General features: G+C 33.2%; 1 protein-coding gene and 1 pseudogene across 1 annotated transcript in view; both read left to right on the plus strand.

Annotated features, from left to right (window-relative positions):
* Positions 1–25,868, plus strand: part of DCAF10 (DDB1 and CUL4 associated factor 10) — a 42,834-nt gene that overhangs the window by 11,630 nt on the left and 5,336 nt on the right. Inside the window, exons 3-6 of the mRNA XM_037798204.1 lie at positions 10,581–10,778; positions 19,001–19,203; positions 21,485–21,598; positions 24,952–25,097. Of these exons, the coding sequence (XP_037654132.1) occupies positions 10,581–10,778; positions 19,001–19,203; positions 21,485–21,598; positions 24,952–25,097 (661 nt within the window). The remainder of the gene's footprint in view (positions 1–10,580; positions 10,779–19,000; positions 19,204–21,484; positions 21,599–24,951; positions 25,098–25,868) is intronic.
* On the plus strand, positions 1,397–2,492 carry LOC119505425 (annotated as a pseudogene).

Raw genomic sequence — 25,868 nt, forward strand, 5'->3', positions numbered from 1 at the left:
ACTGCCTGAGGCCATAGGCCATAGGTTTTAGCATATATAGACACAGCCTCATGACCAGGAACTGACAGCAGCCATTTGCTGAGTCAGTGACTGGATCTGTGATATCTCTAATATTGTCATGAAACTGGAGCCCTGCTTCTGTATTGGGGGCCCAGAAGGCCAAGTGTAGGCAACCAAAAAACCATAAAACCATTAAATAGAGAGAGAAAATAAAAAATTTTAAAGCCTTTCCTACTCAAAATGAACCCATAACCAAAATTCCCAAACTCGTGAATTAATTAGTATCATAACAGAATCAACCACAACAAGCATTTTCTCTGGATCAAATTAACTTTATGGAGTAGTCCAATAAAGACTTTAATATAAAAAATAAAATATTTTATTTATTTTTTTTGACTAGGTAATACATGCACGTGGTACAAAATTCAAAAGGTACAAAAGGGTAAACAGTGAAAAGTAAGTCTGTCTCCCACCTCTGTCCCCTAGCCATCCAGTTCCCATCCCCAGAGGCAACCACTATTACTGATTTCTTCCTATCCTTTCTGAGATAGTTTATGCATGTACAAGCATACACACATAAACACACATATACTTTTATATAAATGGTAGCACTCGACACATACTGTTATATAAGTTGCTTTTTTCACTTAACATGTATTAGAGATCATTCCATATCAATATAGATGGAATGATCTTATTCTTTTTAACAGTTGCATAGCATTCCATTGATTAGAAGAGACTTGTATGCATTTTTAGGATGCATGAAGAAATAAATTGAGGAAAAACTTCCATTTAAAGAGAACTCAAAATTATGAAAACAACAGATGAAACAAGAACAGGTTAATGTGGAAAAGAACCAATTAGAAGTCTTAGCAATTAGAAATTAGTTTATAAAAAACTCAATAAATGGGATAAACTTTACCCTTTATACCACTGAAGAGAGAATTAGTGAGTTGAAGATAGTACTAAAAATCCCATCCAGAGTGTGTTACTATATCTCAATAAAATTGCATTGATTAAAAATAAAATTAAAAAATATATTTATATATATATATATATATATTTGAAACCCGTTTAGGTAAATGTGAAAGGATACACTAACATAAAAATAAATTATGATATTGTAAATGTAAAAAAAAACCATCCAGAACACAGAAAAAAGATAAAAATATGAAAGAATGGTTAAAAGAGGATTAATTGGATATATATCCAATACAAGTTACAGAAAAAGAAAATGTAGAGAGTAGTGGAGAACTAATTTTTGGAGACACAATGGCTGATAATTTTTAGCATTAAAGAACCGCCTGAATCCGTGAATCAAAAGTGAACTTAGAGTTACAAGCAGGTTAAATAAAGATAAATCCACATCTAGATAGATAGTGGTGAAACTGTAGAATGTCAAAAAGAGAGAATCTTAAAAGCCACCAAAGTGAGAAGCCAGATTACCTCCAGAAAGGTGATAATTACTAACAGAAGTTTTCTCATCAGCAACAGTTGATGACAGGAGGAAATGTAGTAATACCTTCAAAATGTTAAGTCACAATAATGTTCAACCCCATATAATAGACAGGTAAACTGTTATTACATAATGACGTAATTTTAATCAGATAAAACGATTAATGTTATTAAATATTTGCATCTGAAAGATAATTTAGGTTTTGGGAAGGGATGTATATTTAAAAGAAATTTAAAACTAAAACTCTTGATTAGACTGTCCATTAGAAATGTAATGCTAACTACATATATAATTTTAAATTTTCTGATAGCCACATTAGAAAAACACAGGTCAAATTAATTTTAATCGTATGTTTTATTTAACCTATGTCCAAAATATTATCATTTCAACATGTAATCGATATAAAAATTAGTAATGTATTTTTCTTTCATTTTCATGTGCTAAGTCTTCAAACATTGGTGTTTATTTTATACTCACAGCATAACTCAATTTAGACTAGCCACATTCAAGTGCTCAAAAGCCACATGTGACAGAAACCACCTGGCTTGGGGCAGGTCACCATGGCTAGCCAGTCTTAGGAGATCCATCAGCCCCTTCAGGCAGAAAAAAGGGACCAAGGACAAGCTGGAGGAAGTCAAAAAGAGAAAAGAGAAGTGATTAAAACAAACTAAGGAAGAAGCAATGACAGAATTGACCAATATAGAATGCAGAGAAAGGAGGAATTTCAGCTGAAACAATCTAAGATATTGGGCTCTCAGAGTAATCTCTCAGAGGAAATAGAAGAACAAACACTAGGGAAGATAGAAGAACTGAATGAAAGTTACAAGTACATGGAAAGCGTGATGAAACAGTGTCTGAGCATGGTCTATGACATGAAACCAGAAATTCGTGTGAATTATAGAGCCAACATGTGACTGTGCACCATAGTCTTTAATAAATGGTGTATGCATACCAAAAAAAAAAAAGCCAGAAGTGGCTAATAGCTACGAAATTGGGCAGGTATTGGTAACAACAAATTGATTTTATATATGGAGGAATTTGGTTCAGTGGGAGGGTATAGCATGTTAATGTTCATGTCATGTTTAGGAGGAGTTAGAAATATTGAGCAATTTCAGACTCTTTCAGAACAATTTATAATTAAATATATACAATTTTTTAAAAACTAAAGATAATCAAAATAAAAGAAGTTCAATTGATAGCCTCCAAACTAGCAGAATGGGGGAAAAGTAAATATTGGAAACTTGATTAATTCAGTAGAAGACAGGAAAGCTTTAAATCAATTTAAGTCAATTGAAGGAAAGGTATGATAAATAGAAAACAAGAGGTGGAAATAGTTGCAAATATATGAGTAACACACAGTAAATATAAATGGATTAATCTTGTTTATTGAAAGATGCATAGATAGCAGTTTGGATTAAAAAAAAACATCAGCTATGTTACCTGTTTAGAGATGCCTAAAATAAAACTGCCCAGAAATGGGAAAAGAAAACTGATACAGATTATCATTATCATACAAATGCAAGTCAGGGGCTTTAATAAGGATGAAGTCTAATAGTACATACATATTAATCAAAGGAAAAATCTACCAAGAAGATATGACAATCATGAACTTGTATGCACCTTGAACATAGCCTTGCAATATACAAAGCAAAACCAGAATTACAAGAAATTAAAGTCTGTAATCATAGTTAGAGATTTTAACACAGTTCTATCTAAAACTAGTAAATCAAGCAGAAAAAATTATAGAAACAGATATGCTGGATAAAATGTAAAATATATATATTTTAATGCATAGTGGAGCTGATAAAAAAAGGAATCTTTGAGCCAAAAATGTAGTGGAAACAGTTATGCAGAGAAGTAAACAGGTATTCAGCTGGCTTCCACCTGGAGGCATCTGCCAAATCCTAGTGACCTTGAACTTCTGTTTTGACAGCTGTAAAGAATACAAGGGCCAGACAAAGGTGAGGTGTCTAGTAGAAAATTCTACATGAGGCTGAGACCCTGAAGGCCTGTAGACTATGGCACTGGGTAGAAAGGTGTCAGCAAATTTCCTCTGTGAACTTCTAACCATAGCCCTCATGCATGCGTAGGGCCCAAATTCACACTACATGTGTCTAAAACCCTTGAGCCAACAATTTTAAATTGGATCCATGTTGGTCATGTTGCCAGGTACCTATGAAAACAAATACAAATCCTTTCAGGAGGAGAAAACTTGGTAACATATAAATAGGTCAGTTCTCCCGAAAGTGGTCTGTAAATTTGGTGCAGTTTTAGTCAAAATACCAACAGGGATTTTCATACAACTTGACAGGCTGATTTTAAAATTCATATTGAACAGCAGAGTGCCAAAAATAGGTGAGACAATTTTGAAGAAGATTAAGATGGTGGGAATATGCACCCCCTTTAGTGGGAAAACAGTATACAGTAAATGGAAAAGAGAGATTGGTTATGGAAAAATAAAACAAAATTAGATCTGTACCTAACATCGTAACTAAAACTTAACTTCCAGCTAGATTAAAGACCTAATTATTAAAGCAAACCTTTAAAGACTTGGAAGAAAATATAGCACTTATTTGTGTTTAAGTACAAGAAAGAATTTTTTAAGACACAAGTAGTATAACCCGTTAAGAATTGGTAAGTTCAACTGCATTATAATTTAAAACTTCATTTTAATCAAAGACATCCTAAAGATGTAAAAAATCAGCTATAGGCTTGTGGGAGAAGATGTTTCAATGCATATAACCAAGAAAGGATTAGTAGATTAGTATCCAGAATATATAAGAAGAAAACCCTATAGTAAAATAGGCAAAGAATCACATAAGAGAAATTACAATGAGCAAAAATATGGAAAGATTTTCAACCTTACTAGGTACCATGGAAATGCAAATAAAAATAACAATGCCAAATGTTGACAAAAACATTGAGAAATAGGAACTTTTAGATATTATTGATAGAGGTTAAATTTGTAAAATTATTTTGAAGCACAATTTAGCAATATCTGGTAAAGTTGACGATCCATATATATTTTTAAAAATTACTGCACACGTAAGCAATGAGATGTGTAAAGAAATGTTTATAATAGCATTGCTAGTAATAGTGAAAATTTGGAAACTGTGAATGTTCATCAAAAATAAAATAAATTTTAAAATTTGTGGTAGACTCATACAATGGAATACTATACATCAGTTAAAAATAAATGAACTAGAAGCTTCAGCATCTGAGATACCTCTCAGAAATTTAAGGTTGAGCCAGAAAGCAAATTGTAGAATGAGCTGTACAGTGTGATACCATTTATATAAAGTTTGAAAACATACAAATACAAGCTTGAGGAGAGCAGATATTCTTGTCTGTTTTGTTCCCTGCTCTATCCTCAGCACCCATAACTGTGCATGGCACATAGTTGGGGTCTCGTTAAATATTTCCTAAATTATTTTTTGATTTACTGAATGAACTGAATGCAAAACAGAACTATGAATTTTTTTATGAATGCATACATGAATTCATAAAACCTGCATGGGGAATAACAACAAATTTTGGATAGTGGTTCCCTCTGGAGAGGGAGGGAGGGGAATGGGATTGGGGAGGGGTACACAGGGTACTTCAAGTGCGTTTTAATATTCAAGAAAAATCTGAAAGGTAGAATGTTAAAATTTTGATAAAGCTGGGTATCACAAGTGTTCATTATATTCTTCATAATTTTCTATATTTTTCTAAAATGTTATTTTAAAAGTTCTTATCTCACAAAGAAAATACTTGTGCCAAGTTGTTTGTCCTACTTGAAATTACTTTTGACTAACTGCTATTAAGAATTTATGTTCTTTATCAATTCAGATCTCATTTGTTGCTTTCATGTGCCTCCCTTAGCACCCCATACCTACAAATTTGAATCTGTTCCTTCTGATCTGTTGGTTACAAAAATGGATTTTGAACCTTGTTTAGAGTACATATAAAAAGAGTTTTGAGTGAAGATCTGAGGGGACCTCTGATGCATGAACTTTAGTGTGCATTACTTAATAATACTAACTTCTGTTTTTTTAATGCTTACCATGTGCCAAAACTTTTATGAATTGCTTTTTATATATTATATTGTTTAATCCTTACAGTACCCCTATGTGAGAAAGATACTGTACCCATTTTAAAGAATGAAGAAACTTCCACTGAGATAAAGAGACTTGCCCAAGGTCTTATGTCTAGTAAGAGGTGGAGGTGGATTTCATGCTCAGTTCCATCAGGCCACCTCACTCCACCTTTCAGAGATGTGGGCATGTATTTCCTGGTTTGATTCTAAATAGTCATTTTGTATTTGGTATTGTCTTCTAGTTCATTTCTTAGTTTAGTGGTTTGCTTATCTTGTGAAATGAAAACATTGACAGTTGTGGAGACTATTTTATGTTGCTTCATATTTGGGGAAAGTATGAAGAAAAGTCTGTAATTTAAATACTGTAGTCCACTATACAGGTTAACTTCTCATGCAGGACTATGTATATAGATTTAAGAGTCCATTTAATATCCACGTTACCCAATTATGAAGTTATAGGAGGAATCCCCAAGGTTATCATAACATAAGATTATTTACTTAATGATATGACACTTTAAAAACTACCCATTTAGAAATCCCAGGATCTCTCTCTTCTTTCCATGTTTTTGTTGACTTCTTGCTGATTGTTAAGTTTCAAACAATATAACACAGTGGGAACCTGAAATTTCTTTTTTTATTTAAGTAGAGAAGTTGTAGACTTACAGAAAAATCATGCATAGAATACAGAGTGCCCATATAACATCCTACTATTAACACCCTGAGATCATACAGTATTTGTCCTTGATGTTGTCAAGGTTCATTCATGTTGTTGCATGTATCAGAAGTTCATTTCTTCTTTCAGTTGAATACTATTCCATTTGTGCGTATACCACATGTTCCCAAACTCTTTAATTTTCATTAAAAGTAAAATAAAATATGGGTGAACAGCTTTCAATTTTGTCATTAAAGCCTTTAAAAAAAACAAAATTACACTGTTGCACAAAAAGATATTTTTAATACCAAACATGTAGAAAGAATATAATCTTGGAATAAAAGCTACTTTTTTTGAATTGAATAAGTTTAGCTTAATAAAAAATTCAATACTTTGACTTGAGTTTTCTCATTTTGCCACAGATGAATTGCCTGTTGGAAATTTTGGTATTAGAGAATCACTGGTAAAGAAAGTAGGTAAATTATAGAAAATTAAGAATATAGACTAGGAGATCTATGCACCTATGACAATTTTCATCCAAAAGTAAGCAGATACAAATATTGTAAAATGTTAGGCAAGTCTTTGGAGATGTGGCCCAACCCTTCCAAACTGAAACTCATCGTAGCCTAATAAATTAATTGTTGTAAAATATTTAGCATCCCACAGTCCCTAACAAACAGGAAACACTCCTTCACACAAACTGAAATCTATGCGTCTGAATCATAGAACTTCTCCATATGTCCCCCATCAAACCCCAACATGTAACTAAAATAGCTCTGGATAAAATGCTATCTGAATAAATTGATGTTTTTATTATCAGAGAAAAACTGGTAAAGAATAAAAGCAATCGAAAATGAATTCTTTTAAAATGAGTACAACATTTCATTGTACAAATGAAAGAAAGTGTAGTTGAGACTTACTAAAAAAAATTTTAACTACAAGTTATGAAAATAAACTTTTTTCCAATTATGTAACTACATGCAAATTCTTAGAACACGAATGAATTGAAGGTTTTTGTATAATCTTTCCAATAAAACTATAACTATGATAGTGGAATATAACATCATTACTTCACATTTGAATTTTGTACTACAATCAAAAAGAGGGTGATTTCTGTATAAATATTCAAGGGCTTTATCAGTATTCCCAAGAGCCTTTCCTTAGTCCTGTGAGATAATTGAATAATTCTTTGAAGTGTCATGTCATCATTGCTGTCATTTTTTCTAATTGATAACTATTCTAACTCAGTGAGAGCCTCATTTGACAATGATTTTATATGTAATTTGACCAGTTCTCTAAATCACTTTCAGGATTTTGTGGAATTCTACATCCTTTGCAAGATAGGAAATTCAATATTATTTGCTTGTAAAAGGAATGAAGTCCTGATACGTGTACTAGAATAAAGCATTTTAAAAAATCCATGGAACTGTAAAACACAGTTTTAAACATGGACTGTAATTGCTTTTATAAGCAATTATAAAAATGTGTTTTCATCAGTTGTAGCAAATATATCACACCAATGCAAGGTGTTAATAATTGGATGGTATATGGGAATCCTGTATTTTATGCATGATTGTTCTATAAACTCACAACTTCTCTAATTAAAAAAAAATAGAGTTTGAGAACCTAGCCATCTCATAGATCCTATCTAATCATATCACTCTCTTGCTTAAAACCTTCCAGGTGGACAGTTGTAGCCTGCAATAGTATAATCCCACTGGGATTTTGAATCCATATGTGCATTTAGAATTTTCTGTACACTAAATAAAATACCATAGTTATGTGTATTTTTTAAAATTTCAAATGTTTATGAAACATGATGATGATGAATTTATTTTAAAAGTTAGAGTGAACCTTTTATCATGTATTTTACTTGATCATATAATACCTGTCAGGTATGGAAGTCTGTAAAATATTTTTAATTAAAAAAAAAAACAACTCATCAGTAAAGGCAAATCTATAAAGGAAAATATAGATTTGACAATATAAGAATTTAAATTTTGATATATTAAAAAAACATATAAACCACATTGAAAGAAATATATCAGGAAAATATGTGTGAAATACTATATTTGAAAAACTGAAGTATATTATACTTGATATATAAAGGTATCTTAGAAACTGAATAGTAAACAATATTGCAATTGAAAACTCAGCAAAGCATAAGAATTTCACAAAAGGAATATAATCTGCCAATAAATGTGAAAAAAGTCAACTTTACTAAAAATAAAAGTTTCAACTTAAAATGCTATGTTTTTTCCCAGCTCTTTGCAGAATTAAAAAAAAAATCTCTGTGGCAAAGGGTTAGAGAAATGGAAACTGCTGATGGAACTATATTTTGGAGGACAATTTGACTATATGTATCAAAAGCCTTTCATTTTTACTTACCAATACGTTTTTCTAGGAATGCACATAGACTAATAAATAGGGATGTGGTCAATACTTAGCTGTAAGGATGTTCATCACAGTGTTTTTAAGTAATAGCAAAAAAAAATGGAAGCAATCTAATTGCCCAACAATTGCATATCAGTTTAAAAAAGAAAAAATTGCGTATCAGTTTGAAATAAAAAAAAATTGTATTTCTGTATGGTTCATCCATACAATGAGTACTATTCAGCCATTAAAAATTATTTTGTGGATGTTTAATGACACGGCAGAATATTTATGAGACTATTAGGTTTACAGAAAATAGGGCAAACATTAATAACTGATTATTTTTGGTGGTAGATTTTTTCCGTTTTTAAGAATTTTTCAATGGAAATGTATTTTATAATTAAAAAGTAGTTTTGGGGAATCACTGTAGAATAAATCCATGATATGTTCCCAACTTGTACTTTCCCACCCATAGAAAAATTCTGCTAACTACTGCTGCTTCTCAGAATACACCATGCCCTTACCTGCCTCTGTACCCTTGCTTAATGCTTGGCCATTTAGAGAGTTCATGTTTTGTTTTATCTAATTATTGTTAGAGCAGTTGAAGGTTTACAAAGAAAGCAGAAAGTACAAAGTTCTCTTATTACCCCTCCCTCCCCCAGAAGTTTCACTATTAACATTTGCATTAGTGCGGTACCCAAATGACATCACCATGAAGTATTACCTAACCACTCTCTTTTGTTTGCTTATCCCACACAACTATTTTGTATAATTATTTATAATGTCTTCTCCACTAGACAGTGAACTCCTATTTCATTCATTAATAAATATTTTTGAGTGTATTATGTGCCAGGTACTGTATTGAGGATGGCAGATCTAACCATGAACTAGAAAGACTAGATTCCTCCTGCCTTCAAGGAGTTAATAGCTTTGTAAAGTTGTTCCTCACACATTTAATGTTAAGAGTTAATGATAGAAGTATAGAGTGTTTTGAGAGCTTTGAACTGGTAGATCTACCTCGGATGGATCTGAGGCTTCCTGGAGGAAAGGATGTCCGAGCTGAATATTTTTAAAAAGCAAGTTAGCTAGCTCAAAGGAAAGGGAAAGGGCATTTCAGGTAGCAGAAACAGCCTGTACAAAAGCCTGGAATTTTAAAACCATGATAATTTCAGGAAGGTCATTATGGTGTTTGTGGATATTGAGGTTGATTTCTGATGGAAAAGAATTATACATGATGTTCTCTTGGAAGAGGCTCCAGAACTCATTTCTTCTGTAAGAGATTAAGAAGTTATATATAACAATTGATGTTAGAGAAAGCATCCTAACGTTGGATTAGACAAATTCAAGTATGAATGGTAGGTTTATTATTTAAGTATTTGTATAAAGTATATTATCATTAAAGGTTGAGAGATTAGTGTAAAACACTAAAAAGTTGAGTAATACAGTATTTAAATTAATTCCATTCCATAATCTTGACTAATCCTAAAAAAATATTGCTAAGTGAGGTGACTTGGGGAATGCCCTTGAATTAATAGATAGCAATTTGAATAGCAATTTTTGTATGTAAATGTGTTCTAAGTAGAAAGAGGTATTACATGTAGCAAAATAAACATTTCTAATAATTTTGAACCCTTTACGCTTAACATGTCTCCCTCAGCATTCAAATCTTCAAAATCTCCTCTGTCGCTAATTAAATTGTCCCTCACCATTTGTGTTTCTTATACACATTCTAAAGCTCTTTTTTTTCCTTCTAGCATTTCTCCAAACACTCACTCCTGTTTCCAGTTCCAAGTAAAAATCAGTAACATAAAACAAATGGATCCTATAGCAGTGTGGCCCTCATTAAATCATAATGCCCTCTGATGATGTGAATTATACTTAGTATTGATTGATTATGTTTCAGAATCTTTGTAGTGCATTTTTCTCTTTCTTGATTAAAAGCAATATGGAGACTATTTCTCAAATCAAGTTTTCTTTAATAAGAGATTAAATGAATGAGTTTTTCTTTTCTCCTTTTGTAGATTTCTTGATAATCGGCTGTTTGCTACGTGCTCTGATGACACTACAATAGCTCTGTGGGATCTGAGAAAATTGAACACTAAAGTATGCACTTTACATGGTCACACTAGCTGGGTGAAGAACATCGAATATGATACTAATACAAGACTCTTAGTAACATCAGGATTTGATGGAAATGTCATTATTTGGGACACTAACAGGTTTGTGAATAGGAGACCTTGTTGGGATTATGAACACAAAAAAATGTCTTAACACTGGTATACAAATGCAATATTCTGTCCTAGCTTTCATATTTCTTTAGGTGAAAGAAATTGGCTTTGGGAAAAACAGTAGGTGATTCCATCTTTTGTTACTTGCATTTAGTTATATATTGCTGATTTTTAAAATTAGGGAAAATTATGTGGAAAGGAGACCAAGCAGTATAGTTAATCATGAAAACTGATTTATAAAACCCGTTTCCTGGATTTAAAGAATAAAACAAAACATATTTTTATTTCCTTTGTGGAACTGAAATGTTTTCACTCTTTGATCCTTCAATTCTATTTATTTTGTAATTTTTGTACTTTATTTTCATGCATCAAAAGAGTAGTTCTCAGTTGGGTGGTACTGATTCCAAAACTGGAAATAATGTTAGGGACAATATGATTGTCACGATGATGGAAGGAGAGTGGAGAATTTGTACTGACATTTAGTGGGCAGGGACCAGAATTTCTAAACATCTTACACTGCACCAGGACAGTTTGTATAATGAACCAGTTGTCCAACCTAAAGTGTCAATAATGGCTCTGTTAGAAACATTTTAATAAAATGTCTCCTTATAAATAAAATGTCTTACTTATAGAGAAAGTAATTATTTAAAGAACTTAAGTTTGAGAAATAATTAAAATATATCTATTGTTAGCTGTGGTAAAACAATAATACAGTAACATACTCTTAAAATATTTTCACAGGTCGTGTAATAAGAGAGGAGATGTTCTTAGTTAACGATTTCTAACTATGCGTATTGTTTAAAAGAAGTATAGAGAACTATTGATTACTTTTAGACTACAACAAGCATACCTGTTAAAATTTAGAAATAAACTCATTTTTTAAAATTTAGGAATTAAAAATATAGGAAAATGATAAATCCAATAGAAGCAGAAAAGGGGAAAAAAGAATCATTGGGGGAAAAAAAGCCAAGCAAATTAGAAAGCACAAAAATATGGTAGACATGCATTCTAAATATGAATCCAGATATCAATAATCATAATAAATGTATACAGACTACAGTGCCAGCTAAAAGATAGTGTTAAATTGGATTAAAAAAAAAAACAACAACTGGACATTCTTCGTAAGTGACAAGACTAAAATATACAAACCCAGAAAGGTTAGAAGTAAAAGAATGGAAAAATACAGCAGGCAAATTCAAACCAAAAGAAAACAGTTGTATGTACATTAATAGCAAATAAATAGACGTTAAGGGAAAATGCATTATTAGTGATTAAAAAAAGGTACAACTTTAAAAGGTTAATTTCATCTGGAACATAAAAGAATTTCTATCTTTTATGTACCTAAAAACTTAGCTTTAAACCAGGAAAAGCAAAAATGAACAGAATTACAAGAAAAAAGTGAGAAGATCTCATCTCAGTGGAGGATATTAGCACATTTCTCATTTACTAATAGGAAAAATAGACAAAACATTAGTAAGACTGTGGAAGATTTTAATGTGATTAGTAAGCTTGATCTATTAGGCATATTTAGAATTGTACCCCCAACAAATGTTGATTATATTCTCTGATGTAAACTTAGAACATCCATAAAAATTGACCATGTACTGGGCCACCAATGTAGGCTTCAAGAAATATTGAAGAATTGTTTTTATACAGATATTTTTCCTGACCACAATACAATTTAGTTAACATGGGAACTAAAACTTCCCATGTTTGGAGACTTAAAAACTCACTTACTAAACAATTCATGGATCAAAGAAGAAATCATATTGTTTTGTAAACCCACAACCTCTCTAATAAAAAGCAATAATTAAAAATAAGTAAATAAAAGAAGAAATCAGAGAAATTAGAAGATAGGTTGAAAATTAATGAAGAAGCTGGAAAAGGAACAAAAGAGTAGTAAACTCATTGAAATTAGATGCATGGAAATGATAGAGATAAAAGCAGAAGTTAATGAAATTGAAAAATACAATAATGAAGATTTTTTTAAAAGCCTTCTCTTTGAAAAAGTTAGTTGAGTAAGCAATTCTCTGGTAACATTCATCAGGAAAAAAAGAAAACACAAGTAAGTAATATTAGCCATGAGAAAGGAGATATAAAAATATATATCATAAAGTAAGATAATAAGACCAGTTTAATGCCAATATACCTGAAAACTTTGATAAAATTGACCATTTAGTCAAAAAGCACACCTTAGCAAAACTGACCAAGGATGAAAAACCTGAAATAGACCTATCACCAGGGTAATTTTTAATAATATGCACTCATGCAGCTGAAGTGGTTGTTTAAGTCTGAACTTCTTCCATACTAATTGGTAAATAGCTAATGTTTCCCTCAAGATCTCCCCATGATCCATTAGTAAGTCCCCTTTACACAGTAGGGTTACTCTAGGACTCTGCTCCAGCATTACCACCCACATCTATTCTGATTGGCCAGTGCTCATACAGTGCCAACTATTTAAATATTCTGAACATCACCCTAAACATAACCATTAAAATAATGGAAACAATAGATTAAAACCTAACTACTGATAAAGCAACAGGCCTGTCAGTTTTATAGGTGACTTCTACAAAATATTGCAAGAAACAACATTTTATTAAACTATTCAGATTCCAGAAAAAGAGGGAGTCCTCCTAACCTCATGTATGAAGCTAATATGTCATTAATACCAAAACTCAACAAGGAAAATATTAGTAGGAAAAAAATGAAAGGCCCATCTATAATTGATTATAAATGCAAATATTCTAAATAAAATATTAGGAAATTGAATCATGTAATGTTAATCAAAATATCATTACCAAGTTGTGTTTATTCAGGAAGGAAAAGATGGCTTATCAATTGAAAATCTATTAATATACTTGATCATATTAATGGATTTAATAAATCCATTATTTTAATCAAGCAATAAAAAACATTGAATAATATTAAACATTTAGTCATAATTAAAAGCAAAAACAAAAGAGAGGTCATCATTACCAACCATACAAAAGTAGAGGACTATAAGGTAATACTATGAACAACTTTATGCCAACAAATTAGACAACATAGGTGAGATAAACAAATTCCTAGAGAGATACAAATTACTGAAACTGACTAAAAAATAAAAGAGAAAATCTGTAGACTTACAGACCTATTGCAAGTAAAGAAATTGAATTGATAATTTAAAAATTTCCCACAATGAAAAGCCCGGGCCCAAATGACTTCACTGGTGAATTCTATCAAACAATTAAGAGAATAAATAATACCAATCCCTCCCAAACTCTTCCAGAAGATAGGAGGAAAGAACATTTCCCAACACATTATGTGAGGCTAGTATTACCGTGATACCAATGCTAGACAAAGACATCATAAGAAGAGAAAACTACAGAATAATATCCCTCAAGAGTATGGATGCAAAAATTCTCAGCGAAATATTAGCAAATTGAATCTAGCAACATATGTGAAGGAGTATATGTCATAACCAAATGTAATTCATCCTGGGAATACGAGGTTTGTTTAACATCTAAAAATCAGTTAATGTCATACATCATACTAATAAAGAACAAAACCTACATGATCATCCCAGCAGATGCAGAAAAGCATTTGACAAAATACAACACCCAATCATGGTAAAACAGAATAGTAGAGAACTTCTTCAACCTGACAAAGGGCATTTATGAAAACCCTACAGCTAAAATCATACTTAATGTTAAAAGAATGAATGCCTTGTCCTTAAGATTGGGAACAAAGCAAGGATATCCGCTCTTACCGTATCCACTTTAACATTGTACTGGAGGTAAAATATTGTACTGGCGGTGCAATTAGGCAAGAAAAAGAAATAAAAGGTATCTAAATTGGAAAGGAAGGAGTAAAACTCTTTATTCCAGAAGACATGATTCTACATGTAGAAAATCTTAAGGAATCCACAAAAAACTAGAACTAATAAACAAGTTCAGCAAGGTCCCAAGATATAAGATTAATATACAAAAATCAATTGTGTTTTTATGTATTAGCAATGAGCAATCCAAAAAATGAATTAAGAAAGCAGTTTCATTCACAATAGCAGCAAAATGAATAAAATACTTGGTAATAAATTTAGCAAAACTCATATGAGATTTGTACACTAAAAACTAAAATATTGCTGAAAGAAATGTAAGAAGATGTGAATAAATGGAGATACATTCCATGTCCATGAATTGAAAGACCAATATTATTAAGTAATTCTCTGCAAATTAGTTTATAGATTCATTGCAATCAAGATTCTAGCTGCTTTTTTTTGCAGAAGTTCTCAGGCTGATTCTAAAATGTATATGAAAATGAAAAGGATCCAGAAGCACCAAAACAGTCTTGAAAAAGAAGAAAGTTGGAGGAGTCACACTTCCCAATTTCAAACTTTAATACAAAACCATACTAATCAAGATAGTGTGGTGCTGGCTTAAAGGTGTGCATATAAATCAGTGGAGCAGAACTGAGGGTCCAAAAATAAACCCTTAACATTTATGGTCAGCTGATTTTCGACAGTAGTGTCAAGGCAGTTCAGTGGGAGAAAGGATAGTATTTTCAACAAATATTGCTTGGATAATTGAATAGTTATGTGCAAACAGATGAATTTAACCCTTTATCTCACATCATATGCAAAAAATAACTCTTAAGTGGATTTTGACCTTACTGTAAACTAAAACTATATAACTCTTAGAAACCCTCATATATTGCTGGTGGGAATGTAAATTGGTGCAGCCACTTTAAAGGTTTGGCAGTTTATTAAAATGTTAAACATAGACTTACCATGTGACCCAGCAATTCTACTCCTAGGTATCTGCACAAGAGAAATGAAGACTGACTTATATCCACAAAAGACTTGTACATGAATGTTTATAGTAACATTATTCATAATAGCCCAAAAAAATGGAACCAATCCAAATATGCATCAACTGGTGAATGAATAAACAAAATGTGGCATATCTATACAATAGAATACTGTTTGGCAATAAGAAGGAACAAAGTACTGGCATATGCTACAACGTGGATGGACCTCAAAAACATTACGCTAAATCAAAGAAGCCAAATGTAAGAGACCGCTTATTGTGTGATTCCATTTATAAGAAATGTCCAGAAAAGGCAAATCTGTAGACAGTAAAAGTAAATTACCTGGGGCTGGAGGTGGCAACAGGAAATAACTAACTGCTAATGAGCATGAGGGATCTTTTAGGATGATAAAAATGTTCTAAAATTGGATTGTGTTGATGAATGCTCAACTCTGTAAATTTACTAAAAGTCATTTAATTGTATACTTAAAATGAGTGAATTTTATGGTTTATAAATTTTGCCTCAATAAAGCTGTTAAAAACAATTAACTAGAAATAGAAACTCATTAAAAATATGCATTGAAAACCTACAGCACAATTTTAAATGATGACCCTTTAGAAGTTTTCTCTATAAAATGAAGGAAGGAGAACATGCCTACTATTACTATTACTGTTCACCAGTTATTGGGGGGAGGGAGGGGAGAAGGTGGGGTCTTAGTTGGTGCAATGGAAGGAAGAAAAAGAAATAAGGTATCTAAGGATTGGAAAGGAAAAAATGAAACATCATTCACAGATAATATGATTGTCTATATCAGAGATTAGCAAACTATTTCTGTAAAGGTCCAGAAAAGGAATATTTTAGGCTTTATGTGCCATAGTCTCTGAGCAGCAATAGACAATACAAAAATGAATGGGTGTGGCTGTGTTCCAGTAAAATTTTATTTATAAAATTTGCCAGTGGGCCAGATTTGGCTGATAGGCCAAATGTTCCGACCCCTGGTCTACATAGAAAATTCTCATAATTCTTCAGGCAGATTATCAGAATTAATAAGAGGTAACCAAAATTGCTAGATATAAGATCAAAATATAAAAATAAGTAGTGTTTCCATCCATCACAACAAGTAATTTAAAAAGGCAATTTTAAATGTATCATTTTCAATAGCCAAAAATTTATTGGTACATAGGAATAAAGTACAACAGAAGATTAGTATAACCTTTATGGAGAAAATTGTAAACCTTAATTTCAGTCATTGTAGAAGACTTACATAAAGTCTATGGATGAAAAAACTCTTCTAAAATTATAATAAGGGAATTTTTAAGTAAAGGGTATAAACTCAAAGTTGAGGAAACAGGAAAGGAAGCAAGAACAATGAATTTTAGAAGCTGAAAAGCAGGTAGATGAGTGGCAACTGACTTAGCAAGTCCAAGAAGGCTGACTCTTTAGTTGGCAGTGGGGAAAAATAAAGAATTTAGGATAATTTACACAGAATCCTCAAAAACCATAGGAATTCACAACCCTGGTTACCTGTGTAGTAGAAGGAGCAGCTAAAGTAAGGATTCAATTGAAAATTGAATATTTAAATATTTTTCAAGAATTTATGTCTCCTCCCTTAATCCAGTCTGGGGGGTGATTGACTTTCTCCCACTTAAGCAGAAGTTTGGAATCTTATTCTATAAAGAGGGTAAGATAGAAAATCTCTGTATTGAAGGCTACAAGGTACAGTTGAAGCCTTTGGTACCTTACCAAAATCGGAGGGTGGGGGCTTAAGTGACCATATGCATACTGAATATTGAATGCAGAGATTCTCGGCCTTTTATCAGTTGATGTTTTGAAAAAGCTGGTATTAGGAGCTTCTCACTAAGTGACCCACTCAGAAAACCCATGCAGTTCAAGAGTTCCCAGTCAGCTTTATAGTTCCCCACTCTCAATCATGAGCAGACAACCAAAGTTAATCAGATATTTGACAAAAACTTCAAATCTGAATACAAGCAAGTGGGAAAATTCTTTGGAAGAAGCAGAGAGTACATAGGGAGAAGAAAACAAGTATTAATATTCTTGGAGGTATAAGAGAAGACATTGTGTGAAACAATAGGATGCAACAGAGGAAATAGGACTTCTGAAGTACTGATAATCTGATAAGTGATAGGTGTTCTTTTTTCTTTAAACTCTACATACGTTTTATTTATGTACTTTTCTGTAGGTATGATATGGCTCACAATTTTAAAAATAATTTTAAAAAGGAAATAAAAGGGGGGATTAAAAACTGGCAAGGAATTAAATCTATCAGGAAGACCCAGGCAGGTTTGAAAAAGGACCAAATAAAACTTTTAAAAAGTAAAAAAAAAAATGCAACTTTGGAAATTTTGAAAACATAGGCTAGGTCAAATAGGTTAGACGCAACTAAAAAAAATACGTTGGAAGATAGACATTGAAAAATTACCCAGAATGCAAAATATGGAAATGGAGAAATAGAAAACATGAAAGGGTAGCTATGAGATAAGGAGGGTCAAATGTGAATGTCTCAAGCATCTACTTGGAGCTTCAAAAGTTGAGAACAGAGAAAATGAGTAAGAGGTAATATTGGAATAATGGCTCAGAATTTTCCAGCATATAAGATTAACGTGAATCTTAAGATTTAGAGAGTCAAATGAACCCAGGTAAAAATAAAAAGAAATCCAAACTTACACATGGAGTGAAACTGTAGTACTCCAAAATCAAAGAGAAAATCTTAAAACAGCCAGAGGAAAAAAACTGATTATCCAAATTAACAGTTAAACTTATAGTAGACTTAAAAATAGCAACAGTGGAAACTAGAACTCAGTGGAATATTATGTTCAGTATGAAGAAAGAAATAACTATCAGCCTAAAGTTATATGCCCAGCTAAAACCATTATCCAAAAAGAGTGAAGTAAAAACATTTCAGAACAATAAAAAGTGAGCGATTTTACCTCAACAAAGTCTTTTTTTTTTAAAAATTCTGGGTTACTGGTTACCTTGGGTCATGAGTGGGACTGTAGGAGGGGATGAGGGAGTAGGGAGAGGCGGGAGGATTCTAAAAAGACATGTGAAAACTTTTGGAGCTGATGAGTATGTCCATTATCTTGGTTGTGTTGATGATTTCATGAATGTATACATGTGTCAAAACTTATGAGCCTGTATAATTTAAATATCTGTAGTTTACTGTATGTCAATTATACTATACTTTTTTTTATCTAACTTTTTAAATAAAAAAAAATTCTGGGGATATACTTCAGCAAGAAAAAAAGGTCAGAGATGAAAGAAGGAATGATGGGCAAAAAAAATTGGTAATCATTTGTGTAAATCCATATATACATTGACTGTAAGTTCTAGTTTGAGGGGTAAAAAAAATAAGTGACTATTGCTAAACCATTATATTTATGATAACTAGTGTTTGATTTCTTCCATAGGTGTACAGAAGATGGATGTCCACATAAGAAATTCTTTCACACACGTTTTCTCATGCGAATGAGATTAACACCAGATTGTTCCAAAATGTTGATCTCAACTTCCTCTGGATATCTCTTAATTTTGCATGATCTTGACTTAACCAAATCATTAGAAGTAGGCAGCTATCCTATTTTGAGAGCACGAAGAACTACATCAAATTCAGGTAAGCTTTCTTTCTTTGATTAAAAATAAGTGGTTTCTAAAAGAATCTCAGACACAGGGACATTATGTATTTTCATTTTTGAGATGACAGCAAGAAGGGAAGAAAATTAACAGGCATTTTTTTTGAAATCTCAGTGTTAGCTTTTTTCCAAAGTATAATAATCCATATGTATCACTTACATAATATTAATTTGTGCCTTGTAACACAATGGGCTAAGAAGAAGAACTATTAACTCTAAAAATATTTTTTTAAGCTCTCTTTTAACCAGCAAATCTTTCATCAGTGCTTCATCACTACCTTAAAAATTAGTGATGGCCCAAAATTGTATCTATGTATTTAAGTCCTCCTAGAGTCCAGCAGAGCTTTTAAGTTATGGTCAATATAGAGTTTTAGCTTTAAGTTTGTCCTTTATCCTAGACTTCCAGATGTTGAGACACAGGTAACTAACTGGTGCCATCTTATCTCATGACCCACTAACCACCATCTTTTAAAGCCCTCTCCCTTCTGTTGCTGATTACATTAGACTTACATGAACTTGTGACTCAGCTCAGAACTTAGGTATTATATTTTATCACATTATATGATAAAGAGACTATATTTCATCTATCTTTGGGATAAAGGGGGCTGGTCTGGGAACATATCCATCATTTATATTATTGTCCTTATGAACAAGAACCCAGAACAAAAAGACTTAACACCAGAAAATGTTCATAAATTGCTATTAAAAGGCAGCTTCAAATGGTTGGAATAACAGTCTTTCTCCTGTGTGCAAGAGGGCAATTCTTGATGACTCTTTTGGGAATGTGCAGGCATACATGTACTGCAGTTGCCCAATTTCAAAACTAAAAGTAGAAGTTGAAGTTTTATTAACTTAGTTGCAAGCAAGTGATTTCATAAATATGTGATTATAATTCCTTTAAATTCAGAATTGCCTTATTTTAGTTTAACCACTGATAATCTTTTTAGATTAGTAAGAAATAGTGATGTAGAATGTCTAGTTAGACTTTTTTGACTGGAAAACAATACAAAACAAGAAGGTTTTCTGTCTTCTAAAGGGTAGTTCTGATACTAAATAACATCAGTCACAGGAAGTTAGATAATAAGAATTACCCACGGAACTTAACGTTTAATTTGTCTGTAATTTTTTAATAAAGTTGATTGTAAATGTTTGGAAATGGATAGAGTTGATGGTAGCACATTATCGTGTGTGTAAATAACAGCGCTGAATCTTGTGTGTCATTGTGGTTGAAAGGGGAAGTTTAGGATCGGGTATATTACTAGAAGGAAAGCTAGAGGATGAATAAGGGATTGTGTGACCCAGTGAACTCTGTTGTGGATGATAAGGGTGGTTAATAAAAGTACAAGAATATTCTTTCATGAATTAGAACAAATATATGTCACAAGTACAGGGTGTTAATAATAGGGTGGTATAGGGAAAAAAAGTGCACCTAAAGCAAACTGTGGACTGTAGTTAACAGTAGTAGCATAATGTTCTTCATCAAATGTAACAAAGGTAACATATCGAAGTCATGTCAATAATGGGGGAGGAGGTGGGGAGCAGTATAAAGGGCAAGGGTTTTTCTTTTTGGAGCTATGAAAATGTTCTAAAACTGATTCTGGTGATGTAAGCTCTGTGATTATACTGGGAGCCACTGATTGTACACTTTGGATGGATTGTATGGTGTGTGAGTAAAATTTTGTTTAAAAGAAAAGAATTACTGACAGATGTGTGGGACCACTGAAAAAGTGTGATGAAATAGAGATGCTATTTGGAATAATATATCAAACTCAACTGTCTGATATTTATTTATTTTATTTTTCCACAGATTTCAATGTAAAGCTTTGTATTTCATTTCAAAGATAGTTTTCACATAATTTCAAGAATGATGATACAGGTTTCTGATATGCTTTAAGAAGGATCTATTCATGTTCTAGTAATGGGCCTGTTGTTTAGACCCTATTGTAGTATCAGTTTTCATTTTCATTGAGTTTCTTTGTTCCATTTCAGGACATAAATGATGCAAACCAAAGATGCCCTTATGTTCATTTCATTTTTCATTTTTATTTCACTTAAAGAAATGTTTAGTATAAAAAATTTTTATAAGGGTCTAGGCCTTAGAACACATCAAAGAGGTGTCCTTATAGGCCAGTTTTATGTAGTCTTGAACTTAACCATGTTTGAGGTAGATTTTGAAGGTATGGTTCAAGTAGATGATTCAAAAGTTAAGAGATACTATCAGAGTTATGCTAGGTTTATGTGAGAACTTTTTGTATTTTGAAGATCTGACTACTTCATCAAGTTCATCTGGTCCTAGAGTTTCTGGTTCACCTTGTCATCATAGTGATTCCAGTTTATCTACTGAGAAACATATGCCACGAGCCTCTCAAAGAGAAGGTAGGTTAAAAGTTGGATTTTATAATTCTGTAACAACAGATTTCCCCCCAATAGCTTTCTTTTCTTTCTTTTTTTCTTTTTAAATTTTTACTGTGGTAACATACAAATAGGTTTCTTTGGTTTGGTTTTAATCCATAAAAATAAAAGCCAGTAGAGATGAGGCCATTCATTGTCCCTCAATCATCATTTTCTAAAAACTACTCAGAGTCTCTAGGGTTGAATATCTTGAGCTTAAATTTTTGTTGGTTTTATTTTCTGGACTTTGTCTGCTTTGGAGAGGAAGTAGTTGGGAAATGTAGATTCCAGTCAAAGTTGTAAAAGTTAATTGAAATTATGTATGTGAAAGTTCTGTGTAAATTTAAGAGGATGAATTTATCAGATACTTGTGAAAATTGCCTGGTTCCAGCCCTGTAGGCTTTTTGCTCTGCCATTTCCTTATCTCTGTAATGCCTGGCAGTCTCAGAGGGTTGTGGAGTAAAGTGAGCTACAAATCTGGCCCCACTCTGCTTTTGCCAGTTTTTCCCCAGTCACTCCGGTAGACCCAACTTCCCAGCCTATCCCTCCCACTTCCTGTTTAAAATACTTTCTACTCATGCAAATTCCACCCACCTTCCCTCTTCATATTAATCCATACTTAAACTCTTACAGTATTTATTGTTTGTCCTCCTCTTTGTGGACTGAGTATTAATGGTGAGATATGTTTTGTGGGTTTTTTTGTTTGTTTTTGTCATTTAGGATTACCTTTTGGAGGTTGACAAGTCTCCTACCTCGATAGTTAAGGCAGGGACTATACCTGAGACTTCCAATTTGTGTTCTCTCTAGGTGGCGTCATCTGGTAGGTGTTCAGTAAATGCATAATTAATTGTCTTGAATAACTACTTATGCCAGTAGAATAGTTTGAGAGCCTTTCTTAACCTGTGGCCTATTCACTTTCCTCTGGATATTGAAGACCATGATGATTCACTTTAAAGTTAAAAGCTTCTCCTTGAATTTAAAAATTTATGCCTAGAGATGTATCATTTATCCTTTGATTTGTAAACAGAAACTTCTTTCATAGGTCCTACCTGCTCTTCACCTTCTACCGTGGCCATGGGAAACAAGCAAGTAGTCACTGTGAAAAATCTTCAGTGATTAATTAAGCCATCTGCAACAAAAAGAAACTTAATAAGAATAGAATAATTAACATGCTTGCTTGTTGTTGGCCAGTGGTAAACGCAAAAGCAGATATTCAGCAGTTTCACATTATAGACAGTTGGGAATGGAGGAAGAGATGATGTGTGGGGAACCTAGGCAGAAAGAGGAATAAAGTCAAAGGGGTGGCCCCTATGTGGAATCTGACACCCAGGGGTGTAAATCTCTCTGGCAATGTGGAATATGACTCCTGGGGAGGAATCCAGACCCGGCATCGTGGGATGGAGAACATCTTCTTGACCGAAAGGGGGATGTGAAAGGAAGTAAAATAAGCTTCAGTGGCAGAGAGATTCCAAAAGGAGCTGAGAGGTCACTCTGGTGGGCACTCTTATGGACAATATAGACAACCCTTTTTAGGTTCTAGTGAAGTGGAGTAGCTAGCAGTAAATACCTGAAACTGTCAAACTACTACCCAGAACTCATGAATCTTGAAGACGATTATATAAAAATGTAGCTTATGAGGGATGACAATGTGATTGGGAAAGCCATATGGACCACACTCCCCTTTGTCCAGTGTATGGATGGATGAGTAGAAAAATGGGGGCAAAAAAAAAAAAAAAAAAGGCACCCAATGTTCTTTTTTACTTCAATTGTTCTTTTCCACTTTAATTTTTATTCTTATTATTTGTGTGTGTGTAGTAATGAAAATGTTCAAGAATTAATTTTGGTGATGACTGCACAACTACAGTGGTACTGTGAATAATTGATAGTACGCTTTGTATGATATGACTGCAGGGTATGTATGGTATGTGAATATATCTCAATAAAATTGAATTTAAAAAAAAAATCAAAGGGGTGGAAAGAGGAAGAAGGCTTGGAGAAGGTGGGGTTTATAGGTTAAGTTGCTCTGAATGTCGGAAATCCCGGGTCTTCAAGTGTCAGAGTATGATAGCACCATCCTTTGGCAGATATAATAACTGTATAGAACAGAAACTCATTTCAGCATTAGAACTTGATTTTGACATGAAATCTGCTGTGGAATCTTAGGGATTAAGCACAAATAACAGTGGAGCTGTTCTGGTTCAAGTGAAACTGAGAAGGCTTTTGACCCTCTCCAGTCTTCCCCACCCATCTGCATTCCTGCCTCTTTTTTGTTCCCCACTTTTGCCAGCTCCTAAGGAACTTCCAGGGAGTACAACTAGAAAGCCACTGCTTAGCTATTTGTATTTAGAATGGGTTTCTTTTCTGCTTTTGTTATGTTTTCAAAGTTAATTCTTGGAATAGGGGTTTGTTTTTCTCTAAAATTGTTTAACATGTAAAATTGTTATTGTGATGTAGGTATAGTTTGAGTTGTAACAATGTTATTTAGAGCTCACAAAGTTACTCAAATTACTCAAAGTTGCAGTAATCTAAAGTAAATCTTTAAAAAGATAATACATTAGCCCAAGAAATAATTCACAAAGGATGTGAGAGGGGAAGCTCCTTACCTTCAAAACAACTCCTCCCACAGGCAAAGAAGTGTTGAAATATTTCTCTTGATATTAAATTTCTAAGCTGCTTTCTGTCTATGAAGAGGTTCTCCACACACCTGAGGGATATGACCTATTCCCATTAGTAACAGTGGCTTCCTACAGCAGTCACTTTCATTGGGGGTGAAGTAGAATGAAATGGTCCCTTGTTTTGACATACCTCTTATGTCACCCCCACCTCCAGAATTACAGGCCTATTTTTTTTGTTTATAGTCCTGTCCTTAGGGGCCTTGCACACATAAAATAGCCTTTCATTTATTTAAAGGCAGTTCTCAAGGCTTTCAAGTATTTCCTTCCTTGGACTGGAGAGCACAAGGTCTTCTGAGATGAGAATTGTTATCTTTTACTTTTGTATATTTCTTTTATATCAAATAACTTTGGTTCTTATTTGAAGAGCTTTCTGAGATGTAAGCCCAAATCAAAAGGACCCCTAGTCAGCTTTTCATGCCTTAGCCCTAGGACACTGGTGATTCCTGATATAGGGACTTGGAGTTCTAGCCATACCTTTTCCCCATACCCCCAATCTCACAGACACTCAAAACCCATACATTGAGGGGTGTCATATTCTTTACATGTGGTAGCATAAGGGGCAGACTAAAGAATGAAGGCATGGGACATTAATGCCAAAAATCAAAACTTTGATGAATTGCCTTAGTCCTTTGATAATACAAATCTCATTTTCTTTTATCTCAGGAGTTTCACCACGAAATAGTCTTGAAGTCTTAACCCCTGAAGTTCCTGGTGAGAGAGACCGTGGAAACTGCATCACATCCTTACAGCTGCACCCAAAAGGCTGGGCCACTCTTCTTCGGTGCTCAAGCAACACTGATGATCAGGAGGTACGAGCAGCAAAGTTCCGCCTTCGAAACTGTCACTGCCATGTGTGCAGACCTTAGGCTGATCACTGGACTGATTACTTCCCACAAGGGCATACTGTCAGTGTTCGTGCCTCTTGACAGTCCCAACTCTGTCCTCTGTTGCTTCATGGTATCTTTATCCTTTCCAAACTCTTCTTCCTCTCTGCTTTCCTAGGTAGGGCAAGCTGGGAAGTTCTTTAAAGGTCATCATGAGCTTATATTATGCCCAGCTTCTTGGTTCTTGCCTCCTTCATCTCACTCTAAAAAAAAACAAAAACAAAAAAAAATCTTGTCTAGGAAACATAGGACTGAGATGTTTCAGCTAAGCTGATTGAATTATGAGGTTTTCCTAAGCAAATTGAGTATTATAATTTTCTCTTTTTAAAAGCCAGGGGAAATTTCTGGGAAAGAGAAGGGCTAAATCATTAGTTTTAAATGATTTTATGATTCTCATCACTCTGGAAAGCAAGAGTCTTCTAAGGATCTCACTGGCTATTTAGAGTCCATAAGTCAAAGGAAAGAAGAAAAGCCTTTGAAGGGTATAGGAGGAGAGATATTCTAGGGCTTGGATGTTCCCTAGGAATTTTTAAAATATCAGGGTTTGTTCTTGCCCTCAAAAAAGTGAATGTGTCACTGCAGAAGTCACAGGCAGCCTCAGGGAACAAAGCGCTTTGAAGTGTCAGGGCACAGAATAGCCTCAGCTTATGAAGACAAAACTGTGTGGAATCTACAAGTTTTGTTAGTTAGGAGGGT

This window comes from Choloepus didactylus, chromosome 10 (genome assembly GCF_015220235.1).
Source record: "Choloepus didactylus isolate mChoDid1 chromosome 10, mChoDid1.pri, whole genome shotgun sequence".
Taxonomy (NCBI): Eukaryota; Metazoa; Chordata; class Mammalia; order Pilosa; family Megalonychidae; genus Choloepus; species Choloepus didactylus.